Raw genomic sequence first — 23402 nt, 5'->3', positions numbered from 1 at the left:
ATCACACACACAGATCCTGATGCCTAAAGTTAACCCAATCCCGCTCTCAGGTCCTGATGCCTAATGCTAACCCAATCCCACTCTAAGGTCCTGATGCCTAATGCTAACCCAATCCCACTCTCAGGTCCTGATGCCTAATGCTAACCCAATCCCACTCTAAGGTCCTGATGCCTAATGCTAACCCAATCCCACTCTAAGGTCCTGATGCCTAATGCTAACCCAATCCCACTCTAAGGTCCTGATGCCTAATGCTAACCCAATCCCACTCTAAGGTCCTGATGCCTAATGCTAACCCAATCCCACTCTCAGGTCCTGATGCCTAATGCTAACCCAATCACACACACAGGTCCTGATGCCTAAAGCTAATCCAATCCCACTCTCAGGTCCTGATGCCTAATGCTAACCCAATCACACACACAGGTCCTGATGCCTAAAGCTAACCCAATCCCACTCTCAGGTCCTGATGCCTAATGCTAAACCAATCACACACACAGGTCCTGATGCCTAAAGCTAACCCAATCCCACTCTCAGGTCCTGATGCCTAATGCTAACCCAATCACACACACAGGTCCTGATGCCTAAAGCTAATCCAATCCCACTCTCAGGTCCTGATGCCTAATGCTAACCCAATCACACACACAGGTCCTGATGCCTAAAGCTAACCCAATCCCACTCTCAGGTCCTGATGCCTAATGCTAAACCAATCACACACACAGGTCCTGATGCCTAAAGCTAACCCAATCCCACTCTCAGGTCCTGATGCCTAATGCTAACCCAATCACACACACAGGTCCTGATGCCTAAAGCTAATCCAATCCCACTCTCAGGTCCTGATGCCTAATGCTAACCCAATCACACACACAGGTCCTGATGCCTAAAGCTAACCAAATCACACTCTCAGGTCCTGATGCCTAATGCTAACCCAATCACACACACAGGTCCTGATGCCTAAAGCTAACCCAATCCCACTCTAAGGTCCTGTTGACTAAAGCTAACCTAATCCCACTCTCAGGTCCTGATGCCTAAAGCTAACCCAATCCCACTCTCAGGTCCTGATGCCTAATGCTAACCCAATCCCACTCTAAGGTCCTGATGCCTAATGCTAACCCAATCACACACACAGGTCCTGATGCCTAAAGCTAACCAAATCACACTCTCAGGTCCTGATGCCTAATGCTAATCCAATCACACTGCTAATTTGATGCCACTCTCACTTAATAAGCTTTTACTGCAGTGGCCTAAATCAGTGTCACAGAGTGTTTCTTGGTAGATTTAAACAAATCTAATTTGAACCAAAAGTATACACCTCACACAAATGGTTATGGGCTTAAAAAAAGAAGATACATATACCATGGCAGATATAGAGTTGAAATGTATTACGTTTTGAGTTTGCATCCCAATATTACACTTCATATAAAGAACAGAAGACTGAAATATAACAAAACCGTTTGACATTGAAACACCTGACTTTCTGCATATAAAAAAAAGTGTATTAATTATGAAATTATTAAAAGTATTAATAACATTACACCCATGAAGCCACTATGTCATTTGACTGCAGTTAAGGGCTAACATAATAAAGGAGGAATATCCCGAGGGAGGGAGTGAGGGAGTCTGGTGGCATCAGGAAGGAAGAAGGTAGAGAAGAAGGGGGAGTCTAGGGAGTGAGGGAGTCTGGTGGCATCAGGAAGGAAGAAGGTAGAGAAGAAGGGGGAGTCGAGGGAGTGAGGGAGTCTGGTGGCATCAGGAAGGAAGAAGGTAGAGAAGAAGGGGGAGTCGAGGGAGTGAGGGAGTCTGGTGGCATCAGGAAGGAAGAAGGCAGAGAAGAAGGGGGAGTCGAGGGAGTGAGGGAGTCTGGTGGCGTCAGGAAGGAAGAAGGAAGAGAAGAAGGGGGAGTCTAGGGAGTGAGGGAGTCTGGTGGCATCAGGAAGGAAAAAGGTAGAGAAGAAGGGGGAGTCGAGGGAGTGAGGGAGTCTGGTGGCATCAGGAAGGAAGAAGGTAGAGAAGAAGGGGGAGTCGAGGGAGTGAGGGAGTCTGGTGGCATCAGGAAGGAAGAAGGTAGAGAAGAAGGGGAGTCGAGGGAGAGGGAGAGTCGATGAATCTCAATGAGCTCCATAGATGATCATGGATGGGGACGTTATCTCCAGTGACAGTGTTATTCCACTCCATCGATCGCGGCTCACAATAAACTGAAGGCATTTGAATACGTCAATATGTTGATCTAGGGGAAAGGGTAAATTATTTGTGTTTGGTCTCCAGTGGAGAATAGGAATCTAAGGCCATAGTAAAAGATTGTAAGAGTGTCAATTGTTTCAGTTGCCTACAATAACACGATTTTGAAAAAAAATTGGGCAGTCTTGTGTTCGAGACCACCTAATGCGAGACCGATTCAAGGCCAAAACAGGAGCAAATCGACAAGACCCCGACTAGAGGGGGAGCGAGACCGAGTCAAGACCGAGACTAAGTCAAGACCAAGACCAGAAAAAAGCGAGTCCAATTTAAGACCATGATTGTAATTTTGTCAAATCACCACATAATAAGAGTTCAAAATGTCCGGTATTTCTGTGTTCATATTTCAGAACAACATATGGATTCCTTAGACATTCATTATAGTGAAAGAAATGCATGCTGAGGTAAAATTGAGTTATTACTAATCCAAACACAGTAGGGAACAATTGGCCTTCTATGCCTTCAGAGAAGTTCTAAGGATTTATAAAATAATGATTATAATAATAGAATAATATTGATAAATATATTATTATTTTATTATTTTTCATGATTTTCTGATTTAATCTCTTAAATTATTATTGGAAAGGAAAGGGGTGTTTTTCAAATATCTATTCGATAATATATCAACCGGGACTGTTGGTTTTTCACTAGGACCGGGAGTAACAATGGCCGCCTTTCTCTGTTGCGCACAACTCACTCTGAGAGCCCCCACCTATCCACTTACGCAATGTGGTCGTTCACGCTCATTTTTCAAAATAAAAGCCTGAAACTATGTCTAAAGGCTATTGACACCTTAGGGAAGCCATAGAAAAAGGAATATGGTTGTTATCCCTTTAAATGGTAATAGGGATGCATAAGAACAGAGAGGTTTCAAAAACAGAGGCACTTCCTGATTGGATTTTCCTCAGGTTTTAGCCTGCAATATCAGTTCTGTTTAACTCAGACAAAATTTTGACCGTTTTGGAAACGTTAGAGTGTTTTCTATCCTAATCTGACAATTATATGCATATTCTAGTTTCGGGGGCTGAGAAATAGGCAGTTTCAAATGGGTACGTTTTTTAGCCGAAAATACTGCCCCCTAGCCTTAAGAAGTTTTAATGAGTGGGATCGTTTTTACAAAAACGTATGGAAACTGCCTTCTTGAAGGCTAATAGAGAGCAGTAGTTTTCCCACGGTCTAGCTAGTTAGCTTTTGTTGTCGGCTAGTTTGCAGCGGCTGCAGCAGGTGTTATCAAAGAGGATGTTTTTGCTTTTTCAGCTTTTTCAAAAAAAATTGAGAGGAATGGGAGACTCGGTATAGGCCGATAGTTTTTTATATTTTCTGGGTCAAGGTTTGGCTTTTTCAAGAGAGGCTTTATTACTGCCACTTTTAGTGAGTTTGGTACACATCCAGTGGATAGAGAGCCGTTTATTATGTTCAACATAGGAGGGCCAAGCACAGGAAGCAGCACTTTCAGTAGTTTAGTTGGAATAGGGTCCAGTATGCAGCTTGAAGGTTTAGAGGCCATGATTATTTTCATCATTGTGTCAAGAGATATAGTACTAAAACACTTGAGTGTCTCCCTTGATCCTAGGTCCTGGCAGAGTTGTGTAGACTCAGGACAACTGAGCTTTGGAGGAATACGCAGATTTAAAGAGGAGTCCGTAATTTGCTTTCTAATGATCATAATCTTTTCCTCAAAGAAGTTCATGAATTTATCACAAGTGAAAGCCATCCTCTCTTGGGGAATGCTGCTTTTTAGTTAGCTTTGCGACAGAATCAAAAATGAATTTTGGATTTCCTCAATTAAGTTGGAAAAATAGGATGATCGAGCAGCAGTGAGGGCTCTTTGAAACTGCACAGTACTGTCTTACCAAGTTAGTCGGAAGACTTCCAGTTTGGTGTGGCGCCATTTCCGTTCCAATTTTCTGGAAGCTTGCTTCAGAGCTCGGGTATTTTCTGTATACCAGGGAGCTAGTTTCTTATGACAAATGTGTTTAGTTTTTAGGGGTGCAACTGCATCTCGGGTAATGCGCAAGGTTAAATTGAGGTTCCTCAGTTAGGTAGTTAATTTGTACTCTGACGTCCTTGGGTAGGCGGAGGGAGTCTGGAAGGGCATCTAGGAATCTTTGGGTTGTCTGAGAATTTATAGCACGACTTTTGATGCGCCTTGGTTGGGGTCTGAGGAGATTATTTGTTGCGATTGCAAACGTAATAAAATTGTGGTCCGATAGTCCAGGATTATGAGGAAAAACATTAACATCCACAACATTTATTCCACGGGACAAACTAGGTCCAGAGTGTGACTGTGGCAGTGAGTAGGTCCGGAGACATGTTGGACAAAACCCACTGAGTCGATGATGGCTCCGAAGGCCTTTTGGAGTGGGTCTGTGGACTTTTCCATGTGAATATTAAAGTCACCAAAAATTAGAATATTATCTGCCATGACTACAAGGTCCGATATGAATTCAGGGAACTCAGTGAGGAACGCTGTATATGGCCCAGGAGGCCTGTAAACAGCAGCTATAAAAAGTGATTGAGTAGGCTGCATAGATTTCATAACTAGAAGCTCAAAAGACGAAAACGTCGGGGGGTTTTTGTAAATTGACATTTGCTATCATAAATGTTAGCAACACCTCCGCCTTTGCGGGATGCATGGGGGATATGGTCACTAGTGTAACCAGGAAGTGAGGCCTCATTTTACACAGTAAATTCATCAGGCTTAAGACATGTTTCAGTCAGGCCAATCACATCAAAATTATGATCAGTGATTAGTTCATTGACTATAACTGCCTTGGAAGTGAGGGATCTAACATTAAGTAGCCCTATTTTGAGATGTGAGGCATCACAATCTCTTTCAATAATGGCAGGAATGGAGGAGGTCTTTATTCCAGTGAGATTGCTAAGGCGAACACCGCCATGTTTAGTTTTGCCCAACCTAGATCGAGGCACAGACACGGTCTCAATGGGGATAGCTGAGCTGACTACACTGACTGTGCTAGTGGCAGACTCCACTAAGCTGGCAGGCTGGCTAACAGCCTGCTGCCTAGCCTGCACCCTATCTCATTGTGGAGCTATAGGAGTTAGAGCCCTGTCTATGTTCGTAGATAAGATGAGAGCACCCCTCCAGCTAGGATGGAGTCCGTCACTCCTCAACAGGCCAGGCTTGGTCCTGTTTGTGGGTGAGTCCCAGAAAGAGGGCCAATTATCTACAAATTCTATCTTTTGGGAGGGGCAGAAAACAGTTTTCAACCAGCGATTGAGTTGTGAGACTCAGCTGTAGAGCTCATCACTCCCCCTAACTGGAAGGGGGCCAGAGACAATTACTCAATGCCGACACATCTTTCTAGCTGATTTACACACTGAAGCTATGTTGCGCTTGGTGACCTCTGACTGTTTCATCCTAACATCGTTGGTGCCGACGTGGATAACAATATCCCTATACTCTCTATACTCGCCAGTTTTAGCTTTAGCCAGCACCATCTTCAGATTAGCCTTAACGTCGGTAGCCCTGCCCCCTGGTAAACAGTGTATGATCGCTGGATGATTCGTTTTAAGTCTAATACTATGGGTAATGGAGTCGCCAATGACTAGGGTTTTCAATTTGTCCGAGCTAATGGTGGGAGGCTTCGGCGTCTCAGACCCCGTAACGGGAGGAGTAGAGACCAGAGAAGGCTCGGCCTCTGACTCCGACTCGCTGCTTAATGGGAAAAACCGGTTGAAAGTTTCTGTCGGCTGAATGAGCGACACCAGCTGAGCATTCCTACAGCATTTCCCTCCAGAAGACATGAGAAAGTTGTCCGGCTGCGGGGACCGTGTGAGGGGATTTATACTACTATCTGTACTTACTGGTGGTACAGACGCTGTTTCATCCTTTCCTACGCTGAAATTACCCTTGCCTAACGATTGCATCTGAAGCTGGGCTTGCAGCACAGCTATCCTTGCCGTAAGGCGATCGTTCTCCTGTATATTATGAGTACAGCGACTGCAATTAGAAGGCATCATTTTAATGTTACTACTTAGCTTCGGCTGGTGGAGGTCCTGACGAACCACGTCCAGATAAAGCGTCCGGAGTGAAAAAGTTGAATGAAAAAAAGTCGAGCGAGGGAAAAACTAAAAATATGAATGGTATTTAAAAAGTAAAAACTGTAAAGTTGTCAGGTAGCAAAGTAAGGTGAGCAACAAAATGCACAGCAGCACGTAAACAAGTCTCCAAGTTGTGACCGGAAAATGCCCTACTTGCCCTAGCAGAGCTGGTTAGGCTGTTCACATGTTATCTAGAGCTTTGTGACTAACTATTACTTTCTTTGCCTGCGTTTACTGACACCGTTCATTTTCAGCAGGTGTTGCGCGTTCGTAAATGTATCAGTTATTCTGCACTTTGGCACACTCAGACGAGAGTGCTCTGAAATCGGAGTAAATAGCCAGAGTGAATTTGTGAACGCAGGAGATATGCTAACTGCATAACAGTCGTTTAAGTTCTTTCTAGCTAACCCAAGGACGCCTGCATCTCTAGCTGTGTATAGCCACCAAAAAACAATATGAGGGGAAAAAGTCAGTCACTCACCCACTCCTTCAATGGGATGACATGACATCCTCCAAGAAGCTAGCTATCTAGCTAATGTTAGGCTCCATGTTTTTAGCTTGCTACATAAATAGGTACGCTAGCCTATTAGCCACGTTATGACTGACTTGTGATCATTGACCTTGCTAGTTTGATTGTATTGACATTCCCAGCCTTAGTTACATTCGTTTGTTTTTGTCCAGAATATTGAGTCATTGAAACTGAAACCGTGCATGCCGAATGGAGGCAGCAAACAATGTAGCAGGCCAGCTGTGATTTACAACCTGATAGCAATATTTTTTGGACTACCAAGAAATGTATTGGTGAATTATATGAATCATGCATTGAACTGCATCCATCTATTCTGCCAAAAACAACTTAGTGTACGTCATGGAACTTTGAGTCAAATAGAACATATTTTTAAAACCTCTTATAAAGTTGCTTTTGTAGCATAAACTGGGAATTTGATATTTTTGACTGATATTATGATTGTCTGTTTGTTTCATGTCTGCAGTTAAAACGCTGTCAGTTCCACTTTAAACTTTAGGTCACCGGTTACTTTGTGTGCTAAATGTGAAATATTTTTTGCAATGGGTGTAAATTTAGATTGGGAAATGCTTAGGTGTACATTTCGATTGGGAAATGCTTAGTGGTTGTGTTTTTTGTATTCTTATGGTTGGGACCTACTGGCTTATTATGTCTGAGTTTATGGACTGCTTATCCTATAACATCATGCTGTGTGTGACTGCTGTCTTTCCATCTGCTCTATGCAGGGGTGTAGTGGTAATTTAACATCACGCTGTGTGTGACTGCTGTCTTTCCATCTGCTCTATGCAGTGGTGTAGTGGTGATTTAACATCACGCTGTGTGTGACTGCTGTCTTTCCATCTGCTCTATGCAGTGGTGTAGTGGTGATTTAACATCACGCTGTGTGTGACTGCTGTCTTTCCATCTGCTCTATGCAGGGGTGTAGTGGTGATTTAACATCACGCTGTGTGTGACTGCTGTCTTTCCATCGGCTCTATGCAGGGGTGTAGTGGTGCTTTAACATCACGCTGTGTGTGACTGCTGTCTTTCCATCTGCTCTATGCAGGGGTGTAGTGGTAATTTAACATCACGCTGTGTGTGACTGCTGTCTTTCCATCGGCTCTATGCAGGGGTGTAGTGGTAATTTAACATCACGCTGTGTGTGACTGCTGTCTTTCCATCTGCTCTATGCAGGGGTGTAGTGGTGATTTAACATCACGCTGTGTGTGACTGCTGTCTTTCCATCTGCTCTATGCAGGGGTGTAGTGGTGATTTAACATCACGCTGTGTGTGACTGCTGTCTTTCCATCTGCTCTATGCAGGGGTGTAGTGGTGATTTAACATCACGCTGTGTGTGACTGCTGTCTTTCCATCTGCTCTATGCAGGGGTGTAGTGGTAATTTAACATCACGCTGTGTGTGACTGCTGTCTTTCCATCTGCTCTATGCAGGGGTGTAGTGGTAATTTAACATCACGCTGTGTGTGACTGCTGTCTTTCCATCTGCTCTATGCAGGGGTGTAGTGGTAATTTAACATCACGCTGTGTGTGACTGCTGTCTTTCCATCTGCTCTATGCAGGGGTGTAGTGGTGTCTGGAGAAGTGGGTATAGTCTAATTTTTGCCACAAAGTTCCCAAACAGCCCCCCCAGCGAAGGAAAGGCACCCTGTGTGAAAAATCCTATGTTTTCCTGTGTTTTTTTTCTCCTATAGATTATTCCGATTTTCACTCTCAAAATCATACCTTTTTTCTTTTAAAGGTTCACCACTGCAAATGTGATGGTCTAATTCCACAACAATGCTTAAACCACATCAATCTAATTGGGTGGGCCTGTGAGGGCCTGGCTCCCCAGTGGGTGGGCCTCTGTCCACCGAGGCCCATCCATGTCTACGCCCCTGATGCAAACAGCACATGATGACAATTGCACATCACAAATAGGCTACTAACCAACACTTCTGACTATTTCAATACCTGGTTTGCATACCCATTGTTGCCTTAGTTAGCATTTACTGGTAGATAAGTTGAAACATCTTTCCTACCCTACCGGATACAGATGTCATTCTTCTGTGAGCTGCTCCATGACAAAACAAGTTGAGAGCTGCACACTTACTGCCTGCAGATTAAATTATGCTGAAACTAGGCTATGTGTGCGCCGCATATGTGAATATACTGTATTTCACGTGCTTTGCAATTGTGTAGGCTACTTTGTGCATTATTTATCTATTGTACTACATAATTGATAAGTCGTATACCTCCACCACACTACTTTGATATGCATAAGTAGTGATTAAAAAGTGAGTATAAGCAATGCCCACTGAAAAAAAAGTGGGTATACTGCTTATACCTGTGTAAACCCTCGACTGCACCACTGACCCTTTGTGTTTTTCAAAAAGTCCTCTCTCCTACATGAGTGCGCTGGTATTACCGTTGCTGTCCTTTCAGAATCACAAACCTGTCACACACTAGGTTCACCAAGGAAGGCTTATAAGTTCACCACTGAAGGCCTATAAGTTCCCCACTGAAGGCCTATACAGTAGGTTCTCCACTGAAGGCGTATAGGTTCACCACTGAAGGCCTTTAGGTTCTCCACTGAAGGCCTATAGGTTCTCCACTGAAGGCCTATAGGTTCACCACTGAAGGCCTATAGGTTCTCCACTGAAGGCCTATTGGTTCACCACTGAAGGCCTATAGGTTCACCAAGGAAGGCCTATTGGTTCACCACTGAAGGCCTATAGGTTCTCCACTGAAGGCCTCTACAGTAGGTTCTCCACTGAATGCCTATAGGTTCTCCACTGAAGGCCTATACAGTAGGTTTTCCACTGAAGGCCTATAGGTTCTCCACTGAAGGCCTATACAGTAGGTTCACACACTGAAGGCCTATAGGTTCACACACTGAAGGCCTATAGGTTCTCCACTGAAGGCCTATACAGTAGGTTCACACACTGAAGGCCTATAGGTTCACCACTGAAGGCCTATACAGTAGGTTCACACACTGAAGGCCTATAGGTTCTCCACTGAAGGCCTATAGGTTCACCACTGAAGGCCTATACAGTAGGTTCACACACTGAAGGCCTATAGGTTCACCACTGAAGGCCTATACAGTAGGTTCACACACTGAAGGCCTATAGGTTCACACACTGAAGGCCTATAGGTTCTCCACTGAAGGCCTATACAGTAGGTTCACACACTGAAGGCCTATAGGTTCACACACTGAAGGCCTATAGGTTCTCCACTGAAGGCCTATAGGTTCTCCACTGAAGGCCTATAGGTTCACACACTGAAGGCATATAGGTTCTCCACTGAAGGCCTATACAGTAGGTTCACACACTGAAGGCCTATAGGTTCACCACTGAAGGCCTATACAGTAGGTTCACACACTGAAGGCCTATAGGTTCACACACTGAAGGCCTATAGGTTCACCACTGAAGGCCTATAGGTTCTCCACTGAAGGCCTATAGGTTCACCACTGAAGGCCTATAGGTTCACCACTGAAGGCCTATAGGTTCACACACTGAAGGCATATAGGTTCACCATTGAAGGCCTATAGGTTCACCACTGAAGGCCTATAGGTTCACCACTGAAGGCCTATAGGTTCACCACTGAAGGCCTATTGGTTCACACACTGAAGGCATATAGGTTCACCACTGAAGGCCTATACAGTAGGTTCACCACTATTGCTAGTTACCTATTCTATGTTAAGTGTCTCAGTTATTTATTTTACTGTTGCAGCTGACGTGTATACTATCATCAGCGTACATAGACACACAGGCTTTATTCAAGGTCAGTGGAAGGGCATTTGTAAAATTAGAAAACAATAATGGCCATAGCCGGCTGCCCCGAGGTACACCACACTCAACTGAATTTTCATGAGAGAGGCTTCCATTAACGAAAACCCTCTGTGTTCTATTAGATAGCTAACTGTCAATCCATAATAAGGCAGAGGATGCAAATCCATAACACCTAAGTTTTTTCAGCAATAAGTTATGATCAATGATATCAAAAGCTGCACTGAAGTCTAACAAAACAGCTCCCACAATCAAATGAATTGTCACCAAGTGCTATACAGAGACCCAGCCTAAAACCCCAAACAACAAGCAATACAGATGTAGAAGCACGGTGGCTAGGAAAAACTCCCTACAAAGGCAGGAACCTAGGAAGAAACCTAGAGAGGAACCCAGCTTTGAGGGGTGGCCAGTCCTCTTCTGCCTGGTGGAGATTATAAGAGTACATGGCCATTAAGGCCAGTTTGTTCTTCAAGATGTTCAAACGTTCATAGACAACCAACAGGGTCAAATAATAATCACAGAGGTTGTAGAGGGTGCAATAGGTCAGCACTTCAGGAGTAAATAGAAGTTGGCTTTTCATAGCCGAGCATTCAGAGGTCGAGACAGCAGGTGCGGTAGAGAAAGAGAGTCGAAAACAGCAGGTCCGGGACATGGTAGCACGTCCGGTGAACAGATCAGCGTTCCTTAGCCGCAGGCAGAACAGTTGACCAGGTGGACTGGGGACAGCCAGGAGTCATCAGGCCAGGTAGTCCTGAGGTATGGTCCAGGTGCTCAGGTCCTCCGTGAGGGAGAGAGGAAGAGAGAGAGAATTAGAGGGAGCATACTTAAATTCACACAGGACACCAGATAAGACAGGAGAATTACACCAGATATAACAGACTGACCCTAGCCCGCTGGCACATAGACTATTGCAGCATAGATACTGGAGGCTGAGACGGGGGGGGGTCGAGGGACACTGTGGCCCAGTCCGACGATAGCCCCGGACAGTGCCAACCAGGAAGGATATAACCCCACCCACTTTGCCAAAGCACAGCCCCCACACCACTAGAGGGATATCAACAGACCACCAATGTACTACCCTGAGACAAGGCTGAGTATAGCCCACAAAGATCTCCTCCACCGCACAAGCCAGAGGGGGTGCAAAACTGGACAGGAAGATCACATCAGTGACTCAACCCACTCAAATGACGCACCCCTCCTAGGGATGGCATGGAGGATTACTAGTAAGCCAGTGACTGAACCCCCGAAATAGGGTCAGAGGCAGAGAATCCCAGTGGAGACAGGGGAGGCAGAGACAGAGGCTAGGCAGAGACAGTTTCTATCAATTTCCTTCAGCCAATCATCTGTTGTTTGTGTCAGCGCCGAGCATGTTGAGTGCCCTTCCCTATAAGCATGCTGAAACTCTGTTGTTCATTTGTTTTCTGTAAAATAACTTTGTATTTGATCAGACACATTTTTTTCTAAAAGTTTGCTAAGCACTTGTAACAGGCTGATTGGTCGGCTGTTAAAACCATTAAAGGGTGCTCTGCTATTCTTGGGTAGTGGAATGACCTTTGCCCCCCTCCATGTCTGAGGGCCCACACTGTATTCTAGGCTTAAATTTCAAATGTGGCAAACAGGAGTCACACTGTGTTCCGCTACCAACCTCAGCAGTTTACCATCCAGGTTGTCGGTACCAGATGGTTTGGCCTTATTTATAGATTGCAAAAAAATATCACCTCTTCCACAGCCCCTTTGTTGAACTCAAAACTACAGTGCTTGTCTTTCATTATTTAGTCCATTATGCATGACTATGAAGGCTCAGCATTTGTTGTTTGCATGTCATACCTAAGTTTGCTAATCTTATCAACAAAAAAGTTACTAAAGTGGTTGACAATATCAAAGGGTTTAGTTATGAACAAGCATTCTGCCTCAATGAAGGATGGAACCAAGATTGCTTTTTTGCCTAGAATTTCATTTAAATTACTGCAGAGCTGTTTATTATCATTCTTTATATAATTTATCCTTGTTCCATAGTAAATTTCTTCTTCTTTTTGTTTAGTTTATTTACTTGATTTCTCATTTGACTGTATGTTTGCCAGTCAGCTGTGTTGTCAGACTTTTTTGCTATTCCCTTTGCCTCATCCCTCTCAGCCATATTGTTTTTCAATTCGTCATCTATCCATGGGGATTTCGCAGTTCTAACAGTCCTTTTCTTGATTGGCGCATGCCAATCGTTTTAGAGAACATTTCTGCAACATTAGTAAAGATGTGCTCAATACATGTGGATGATTTAGTTCATGTTTTGTTTGTAAATACCCAGGTAGGTTGACTGATAACTTGAACCAGATTGCAAGCACTGGTTACAGCTTGGAGCTTCTTTTTGAGTAGGCAGCTTGATGACAATCAGTCATCAACTCTGTTGATATCACATACATTATCCAACATTTCACACATATAATATAGTCCAAATACTGACTTTCAGCACTTGTTGGTCTATAGAAACTTCCTACAAGAATAGGCTTTAGGTGGGGTAGATGAACCTGTAGCCATATTAGTTCCAAATCATCTGACATGAGATCCTCTCAGCCTAACAGAAATATGACTCTGGATATACATATATCTATTTTTAAGAAATCGAACTCAAGCAATGTTCTTTTTTTTTAAGTAAAGGAATTTTGTGTGTTTAACTGGATAGAGAAGAGATTGTAGAGGCCACTAATGTTATTCTGTTTGACTGAACTGTCTGTGTGTTCTCTTCAACCACAGGTTCAGCCCGTACGAGTGGTACAACCCGCATCCGTGCAACCCAGACTCGGACGTGGTGGAAAACAATTTTACACTGCTCAATAGTTTCTGGTTCGGCGTCGGGGCTCTCATGCAGCAAGGTAGTTGCCTCAGCCTGCTGGTGCTGTGGCTATCTCTGTGTCCTACTCTCTCTGGGGGCCAAGGGCCAATGTTTTAGGCCAGGCTCCGGGCTACACACAGGGGTCTCTGGGTGTGTGCTGCTACACTTAGAAAAAAAAGTGCTATCGAAAACTTTGACTGTTTACATAGGTGAACCCTTTTTGGTTCCAGGTAGAACCCTTTTGGTTCCAGGTAGAACCCTTTTGGTTCCAGGTAGAACCCTTTTTGGTTCCATGTAGATCCCTTTCCACAGAGGGTTCTACATGGAACCCAAAAGGGTTCTACCTGGAGACAAAAATGGTTCTCATATGGGGACAGCCGTAGAACAATTTTGGAACAGTTTTTTCTTAATAGTATAGGTGGAAAGAAGAGTTACAAAGCATCTATACATGCTTTATAAAGGGCTTATAAAAGGCTTAGTTTAGCCTTAAAAGATGCAGCTCAATTAAAGTGGGACAAATAATAATAATATGAAGGATATGAAGGATGGGCCTAAAAACAAACAAAAGATAACTAATGTAAAATATACTGTGTACGTAAAATGTATATAGTATGTGTATAGGCTGGAAGTAGAAGCCTAAGTGCTGTTGTCCATTAGTTCACTCCAATTAGGGGAGGGGTGGTAGAGTTAGGGGAAAATAATAAAGGAAAAAAATATATATATATATATAAAAACATCTGAGTGGAATTTGAGATTTTTGGTTCCAACCGCCATGTCTTTGTGAGACGCGGAGTAGGTGAACGGAAGATCTCCGCATGTGTGGTTCCCACCATGAAGCATGGAGGAGGAGGTTCTGATGGTGTGCTTTGCTGGTGACATTGTCTGTGATTTATTTAGAATTCAAGGCACACTTAACCAGCATGGCTACTGTAGTATTCTGCAGCGATACGTCACCCCATCTGGCTTGCGTTTAGTGGGAATATCATTTGTTTTTCAACAGGACAATGATCCAAAACACACCTCCAGGCTGTGTAAGGGCTATTTGACCAAGAAGGAGAGTGATGGAGTGCTGCATCAGATGACCTCAATCCAATTGAGATGGTTTGGGTTGAGTTGAACCGCAGAGTGAAGGAAAAGAAGCCAACAAGTGCTCAGCATATGTGGGAACTCCTTCAAGACTGTGGGAAAAGCATTCATCATGAAGCTGGTTGAGAGAATTCCCAAGAGTGTGCAAAGCTGTCATCAAGGCAAAGGGTGGCTACTTTGAAGAATCTCAAATATAAAATATAATTTGATTTGGCTTATACTTGTTTGGTTACTACATGATTCCATATGTGTTATTTCATAGTTTTGATGTCTTCACTATTGTTCTACAATGTAGAAAATCATAAAAATAAAAAAAAGTCTTGATTGAGTAGGTGTTCTAAAACTTTTGACCGGTAGTGTGTATATAAAAAATATATATTTATAAAAAATATATATGTGGGATTGGAAATTATGTAGAAAATTACGTTAATAGAAGCCGCTACCTATTTGCAATGTTGAAGCTGATCCACCCCATCAAAAAAAAAAAAAAAAAAAAACAATGACAGGTTGGTGTCATGTGCCACTACACTGAGTACTCTCCCATTGCCCACAGCCAATCAGCACCCAGAGAGTAGTGGGACATGGGGTCAGGATGTGAGGTTATCTTGGGTACATGACAGTCAGACCCATCCAGGTTGTCTGTTTCCACAAAAGTTGCTTATTGTAAAATGTTAACATGTAAGTTCAAAGATGTGACTCATTTGTGATAACGGACGGTAAGTTGAATGAGTACACCTTTCTTGGACCAGGTGAAGCCTATTTTAGAACAAAAATTCTCTGTCAATGGATATTCTTCATTCAACATGTTTTTTAGTCCAGGAGTGGGCTTAATCTGGTCTGGGAAACCAGACCCTTAATTTCCAAGTCCTAGCTTTAGTATAACACCTATCAACCATTCTTGGTCTCAGACGGACTGTCTCAGGTGCCTGGATTCGGCCTACTTCCGGGTGATCCACAGTGCACAATATACACCCCAAACAACTCAATATACAGCCCAAACAACTCCCACAGATCTTTGTAGATGCTACCCACTACAGTGTGTGGATATCTGCTCCATGGAGATACTATCTTCTCCCAGCTGCATCTTCTGGAAGTCTGTTTATCTGTCTCTACTTCCTACCCCCCTTTCCTCCCCTTCTAACACAGGCTCAGAGCTCATGCCCAAGGCCCTGTCCACCAGGATTGTGGGAGGCATCTGGTGGTTCTTCACCCTGATCATCATCTCCTCCTACACAGCCAACCTGGCTGCCTTCCTCACCGTGGAGCGCATGGAGTCGCCCATCGACTCAGCCGACGACCTGGCCAAACAGACCAAGATCCTGTACGGAGTGGTGGAGGACGGATCAACCATGACCTTCTTTAAGGTAGCTAGCTGGGCGAACTATTGGGCTGTACGCGACAAGTGGCCCTCTGAGGCGTTGTGGTTGTGGAGAAACCAGTTCAAACTGTGTTTTATTATGCTATTGAAAATATTGATATTTTTCACAAAAGTTATTTTGTTGTTCTTTACATCGTACTTCTTGCAATGCCGTTTAATCAAGCATGGTAACACTTTATTTGACAAGGTCACATTGACATGGAAAGTGCTAGTCATTTTAATAGGTGTCTGCTGTGGAAAAAGGCATCTGCTCCAACTCAAATGTAACACACCTGATTCAGCTGGTTAAGGTTCTGATGAGGAGCCATTTAGTAGAATCAGGTATGCTATATTTGTGTTGGAGCGAAAGCTTGCAGGACAGCAGATCTTTAGAAGAAGGGTTGGACTCAACCCTGCTTTAGAGCAACTAGACTCTGATTGGCGATGATCACAAGCATTTCGCTACACCCGCAATAACATCTGCTCAACACGTGTATGTGACCAATAACATTGGATTTGATTTGATAAGGTCATTTCCACATACTATGTCAATCACTTTGAGCTACTGGAAAAGGCCAGTGCTATGTACTGTACATCTAATCATTTATTCATTACTATCATTAGAAGAGTTGGAATTCATCTGTCACATTTTCTTCCTCCGGTCGCTTCTCAGAAGACTAAGATCTCCACCTACGATAAGATGTGGGAGTTCATGAACAGCCGGCGATCGTCAGTGATGGTGAAAGACATAGACGCAGGAATCCAGCGCGTGCTCACCTCAGACTACGCCTTCCTCATGGAGTCCACCACCATCGAGTTCGTCACCCAGCGCAACTGCAACCTCACCCAGATAGGAGGCCTCATGGACTCCAAGGCCTACGGAGTGGGGACACCCATGGGTAACGTCTATTGTCCTTGTTGTCTATATAGTCTATCATCCATATTGTCTAAATCGCTTATATCTCCTATATCCCCTTCTACCTGTCAATGGCAATGTATGTTATTGGGGCGGCAGGTAGCCTAGTGGTTAGAGCGTTGGACTAGTATCCGAAAGGTTGCAGGATCGAATCCCCAAGCTGACAAGGTAAAAATCTGTCGTTCTGCCCCTGAACAAGGCAGTTAACCCACTGTTCCTAGGCCGTCATTGAAAATAAGAATTTGTTCTTAACTGACTTGCCTAGTTAAATAAAGGTCAAATAAAAATAAATATCAGAGTAAGCTGATAAATGACGGTTGGAGTTTGGATTGTTGGAGACAGATAGTGATAACGCACTGTATGCATAACTGAAAGGGCCGAACAAGGAAGTGTTATGAATGAGGTCAGGAGGTAAGGGTTAAAGTGAAGGGGAAATGGACAATAAGAAACATTTCGGAATTTCACACAGTATCTAAGATTTCTCTACACATTAAGATAATTGTACTTATAATAAACTTTTATTTGATTTGTACAGCTTGAAATGTGAAAATACCATGCCCGACATAGATAGCTACAGGATCACGAAGTAACAGATTTAGCCCTGGCATTTCAGTTGGAATGTGTTAACACTGTTCCACTTGACACGTACGGTATATGATAATCCACCACACATAACCAGCTTTTTCTGTTGGGACAACTTTTTTCCTTGGCCTGTAAAGATTCTGTACAACAGAGAAGGTGCTGGGCCCGTATTCCTGAAACATATCATGTTTCGGATAATAATGAACAAAATCTCATGTAAAGGCGGTACCTATATTCTAGATCAGCATGCCTACTCTGAAACGCTTGATACGGCCCATACTGTATACTGTATGTGTGCAGGTCACATCTCATGGACTCCAGAGGAAACAGGAGGAAAGCTGTTGCTAGTGTTTTATAATTCTAGGGTTAGTGATGAGGCTGCAGACAACTGCCCCTACCCCATAATGGCCTCATCCATCACCAACATTATGAACGTCATCAAAACATTCTCCCTTTTCACATCAGAACCTGTCCACTGTTGATTAGTAGTGGTGGTTATGGGTCTGCAGGGATACTGTGTGTTGCTGATGTGACTCGGCTGTTTTTGGTGGCAGGAGCGCCGGTTCCAGTATCTCAGAAATGTCCGCCCTCCTGGGTATTTCACGCACGACAGTGTCTAAGGGTTTACATAGAATGGTGGGACAGACAAAAAACATCCAGTCAGCGGAAGTCTTGTGGGCGAAAACAGCTCGTGGATGAGAGGTCAAAAGAGAATGTCAAGTTAACAGGCGGGTCATAAACAGGAAAATAACGGTACAACGGTGATGTGCAGAACGGCATCTCAGAACGCACAACTCGTCGGTCCTTGTCAAAGATGGGCTATTGCAGCAGACGACCACACCGGGTTTCACTCCTATCAGCTAAAATCAAGAAGAAGCAGCTCCAGTGGCCACGCGATCACCAACACTGGAGAATTGAGGAGTGGAAAAAACATTGTCTGGTCTGATGAATCCCGGTTCACGGGACCATGCTGATGTCAGAGACGGGATTTGGCGCAAGCAGCATGAGTCCATGGCCCCATCTTGCCTGGTGTCAACAGTAAAGGCTGGTGGCGGTGGTGTAATGGTGTATGTTGTCCTGGCACAGGTTAGGTCCCTTGATATCAATTGAGCAACATTTCCATGCACTGAAGAATTCAGGCTGTTCTGGAGGATAAGGGGGGACTAACCCGGTATTAGATGGGTGTACCTAACAAATAAACTGGACACTGAGGGTAATTTCTATGTATGGTTATTAGTAGTGGACACTGATATTGTCACGTTCCTGACCTGTTTTCTCTTGTTTTGTATGTGTTTAGTTGGTCAGGGCGTGAGTTGGGAAGGGCAGTCTGTGTTGTTTGTTCTATGTGGGAGTGTGTTGGTAAATTAGCCTTATATGGTGCTCAATCAGGGACAGGTGTTATTCATTTCCTCTGATTGAGAATCATATATAGGTAGGCTGTTTTACACTGTTAGTTTGTGGGTGATTGTCTTCCGTGTCTGTGTATGTTGCGCCACACGGGACTGTTTTCGGTATGTTTGTTCGTTCGGTTTTTGTGTAGTCTGTTTTCCCGGTTCGTGCGTTCTTCGTGTTACATGTAAGTTCTTACGTTCAGGTCAGTCTACATCGTTTATTGTTTTGTTAGTTAGTCAAGTATAGTTTGTTTTCGTCTTGTTTAAATAAATATCATGTCATATCACAACGCTGCGCCTTGGTCGAATCACTACTCCTCCTCTTCGTATGAAGAGGAGGAGGAACACCGTTACAGATATTGATAATGGAATATATATATATATATATATATATATATATATGTATATATATATATGTACGTATATATACTGTATATATATATATCTATATACACACACAGTATATATATATATATATATATATACTGTGTGTGTATATAGATATATATATATACAGTATATATACGTACATATAAATATATATACATATATATATATGTATATATACACTACCGGTCAAAATTTTTAGAACACCTACTCATTCAAGGGTTTTTCTTTATTTTTACTATTTTCTACATTGTAGCATAATAGTGAAGACATCAAAACTATGAAATTACACATATGGAATCATGTAGTAACCAAAAAAGTGTTAAACAAATCAAAATATATTTTGTATTTGAGATTCTTCAAAAAGCCACCCTTTGCCTTGATGACAGCTTTGCACACTCTTGACATTCTCTCAACCAGCTTCATGAGGTAGTCATCTGGAATGCATTTCAATTAGCAAGATGGCGCCGACAGAGATGGAGGCCTCACTTCAGTTCTTAGGAAACTATCCAGTATTTTGTTTTTATGTATTATTTCTTACATTGTTACCCCAGGAAATCTTAAGTATTATTACATACAGCCGGGAAGAACTATTGGATATAAGAGCAACGTCAACTTACCAACATTACGACCAGGAATACAACTTTCCCGAAGCGGATCCTCTGTTCGGACCACCACCCAAGACAATGGATCTGATCCCAGTAGGCGACCCAAAACAACAGTGCCACAGACGGGGCAGACGGAGCGGTCTTCTGGTCAGGCACCATAGTTCGGGCACATCGCTCACCGCTACCGAGTATACTACTCGCCAATGTCCAGTCTCTTGACAACAAGGTAGACGAAATTCAAACAAGGGTTTCCGTCCAGAGAGACATCAGAGATTGTAACATTCTCTGTTTCACGGAAACATGGCTCACTCAGGATACGTTATCAGAGTCGGTACAGCCACCCAGTTTCTTCACGCATCACGGCAACAGAAACAAACATCTCTCTGGTAAGAAGAAGGGCGGGGGTGTATGCCTTATGATTAACGACTCGTGGTGTGATCATAACAACATACAGGAACTCAAGTCCTTTTGTTCAACTGACCTAGAAGTCCTTACAATCAAATGCCGTCTGCATTATCTACCAAGAGAATTCTCTTCGATTCTAATCACAGCCGTGTATACCCCCCCCCCCCCCAAAGCAGACACCTCGATGGCCCTGTAATAACTTCCCTGGACTCTATGTAAACTGGAAACCATATATCCTGAAGCTGCATTTATTGTAGCTGGGGATTTTAACAAAACTAATCTGAAAACAAGCTCCCTAAATTTTATCAGCATATCAAATGCGCGACTCGAGCTGGCAGCATTCTGGATCATTGCTACTCTAACTTCCGCGACACATACAAAGCTCTCCTCGCCCTCCTTTTGGCAAATCTGACCACGACTCCATTTTGTTGCTCCCAGCCTATAGACAGAAACTAAAACAGGAAACGCCAGTGCTCAGGTCTGTCCAATGCTGGTTCGACCAATCGGATTCCACGATTCAAGATTGCTTCGATCACGTGGACTGGGATATGTTCCTGGATAGCCTCAGACAACAACATTGATGCATACGCTGACTCGGTGAGTGAGTTTATTAGCAAGTGCATCTGTGATGTTGTACCCACGGTAACTATTAAAACCTTCCCTAACCAGAAAACGTGGATTGATGTCAGCATTCGAGCAAAACTGAAAGCGCGAACCACTGCTTTTAATCACGACAAGGCGACCGGAAACATGACCGAATACAAACAGTGTAGCTATTCCCTCCGCAAGGCAATCAAACAAGCTAAGCGTCAGTATAGAGAGAAAGTAGAGTCACAATTCAACGGCTCAAACACGAGACGTATGTGGCAGGGTCTACAGTCATTCACAGATTACAAAAAGAAAACCAGCCCTGTCGCAGACACCGACGTCTTGCTCCCAGACAAATTAAACAACTTCTTTGCTCGCTCTGAGGACAATACAGTGCCAAGGACACAGCCTGCTATCAAAACCTGTGGGCTCTCCTTCACAGTGGCCAACGTGAGTATAACATTTAAACATGTTAACCCTCCACCCTACCTGATACCCTAGACCCACTCCAATTTTCCTACCGCCCCAATAGGTCCACAGACGACGCAATCGCAATCACACTGCACACTGCCCTAACCCATCTGGACAAAAGGAGTACCTATGTAAGAATGCTGTTCATCGATTACAGCTCAGCATCTAACACCATAGTACCCTCCAAACTCGTTATTAAGCTCAAGACCCTGGGTCTCGACCCCGCCTTGTGCAACTGGGTCCTGGACCGTCTGACGAGCCGCCCCCAGGTGGTGAGGGTAGGAAACAAACAACATTGATCCTCAACACTGGGGCACCACAAGGGTGCGTTCTCAGCCTTCTCCTGTACTCCCTGTTCAACCATGACTGCGTGGCCATGCACGCCTCCAACTCAATCATCAAGTTTGCAGATGACACTACAGTGGTAGGCTTGATTACCAATGACGACGAGACGGCCTACAGGGAGGAGGTGAGGGCCCTCGGAGTGTGGTGTCAGGAAAATAACCTCACACTCATTGTCAACAAAACAAAGGAAATTATTGTGGACTTCAGGAAACAGCAAAGGGAGCACCCCCCTATCCACATCGACGGGACAGTAGTGGAGAAGGTGGAAAGTTTTAAGTTCCTCGGGGTACACATCACGGACAAACTGAAATGGTCCACCCACACAGACAGCGTGGTGAAGAAGGCGCAACAGCGCACTGGTGCACTTTCCAAAATAGATGGCATTATGAGGGGAAATTATGTGGATATCTTGAAGCAACATCTCAAGACATCAGTCAGGAAGTTAAAGTTATTGACTGTATGTTTGTTTATTCCATTTGTAACTCTGTGTTGTTGTTTGTGTCGCACTGCTTTGTTTTATCTTGGCCAGGTCGCAGTTGTAAATGATAACTTGTTCTCAACTAGCCTACCTGGTTAAATAAAGGTGAAAAAAAAAATTGAAAAAAAAGCTTGGTCCAAATGGGTCTTCCAAATGGACAATGACCCCAAGTATACTTCCAACGTTGTGGCAAATGGCTTAAGGACAACAAAGTCAAGGTATTGGAGTGGCCATCACAAAGCCCTGACCTCAATCCCATAGAAAATGTGTGGGCAGAACTGAAAAGCGTGTGTGAGCAAGGAGGCCTACAAACCTGACTCAGTTACACCAGCTCTGTCAGGAGGAATGGGCAAAAATTCACCCAACTTATTGTGGGAAGCTTGCGGAAGGCTACCGGAAACATTTGACCCAAGTTAAACAATTTAAAGGCAATGCTACCAAATACTAATTGAGTGTATGTAAACTTCTGACCCACTGGGAATGTGATGAAAGAAATAAAAGCTGAAATAAATCATTCTCTCTACTATTATTCTGACATTTCACATTCTTAAAATAAAGTGGCGATCCTAACTGACCTAAGACAGGGAATTTTTACTGTGATTAAATGTCAGGAATTGTGAAAAACGGAGTTTAAATTTATTTGGCTAAGGTGTATGTAAACCTCCGACTTCACCTGTATTTATATGTGCATATTCTTATTCATCCCTTTACACTTGTGTGTATTAGGTAGTTGTTGTGAAAGAGTTAGATTACTTGTTAGATATTACTGCACTGTCGGAACTAGAAGCACAAGCATTTCGCTACACTCGCATTAACATCTGTGACCAATAACATTTGATTTGATTTGATTAACAGGTGTGTCTTCTTAAAAGTTAATTTGTGGAATTTCTTTCCTTCTTAAGGCGTTTGAGCCAATCAGTTGTGTTGAGACAGGGTAGAGGGGTATACAGAAAATAGCCCTATTTGGTAAAACATCAAGTCCATATTATGGCAAGAACAGCTGAAATAAACAAAGAGAAATGACAGTCCATCATTACTTTAAGACATGAAGGTCAGTCAATCTGAAAACATTTCAAGAACTCTGAAAGTTTCTACAAGTGACGTCTTAAAAACCATCAAGCACTATGATGAAACTGTCTCTCATGAGGACCGCCACAGGAAAGGAAGACCCAGAGTTACCTCTGCTGCAGAGGATAAGTTCATTATTGTTACCAGTCCAAATAAATGCTTCACAGAGTTCAAGTAACAGACACATCTTAACATCAACTGTTCAGAGGAGACTGCGTGAATCAAGCCTTCATGGTCGAACTGCTGCAAAGAAACCACTACTAAAGGACACCAATAAGATGAAGAGACTTGCTTGGGCCAAGAAATATGAG

At 43.5% G+C, this 23402-nt stretch overlaps 1 protein-coding gene across 1 annotated transcript in view; it reads left to right on the top strand.

Moving 5' to 3' along the window:
• The window catches only part of LOC120024238 (glutamate receptor ionotropic, kainate 2-like), a 163350-nt gene that overhangs the window by 122750 nt on the left and 17198 nt on the right, over window positions 1-23402 (top strand). The window contains exons 14-16 of the mRNA XM_038968432.1: window positions 13331-13449; window positions 15642-15859; window positions 16526-16751. Of these exons, the coding sequence (XP_038824360.1) occupies window positions 13331-13449; window positions 15642-15859; window positions 16526-16751 (563 nt within the window). The remainder of the gene's footprint in view (window positions 1-13330; window positions 13450-15641; window positions 15860-16525; window positions 16752-23402) is intronic.

The sequence above is a fragment of the Salvelinus namaycush genome, chromosome 29, assembly GCF_016432855.1.
Source record: "Salvelinus namaycush isolate Seneca chromosome 29, SaNama_1.0, whole genome shotgun sequence".
Taxonomy (NCBI): domain Eukaryota; kingdom Metazoa; phylum Chordata; class Actinopteri; order Salmoniformes; family Salmonidae; genus Salvelinus; species Salvelinus namaycush.
Note: the sequence above shows the minus strand (reverse complement) of the source record. Positions and strands in the feature narration are given on the sequence as shown.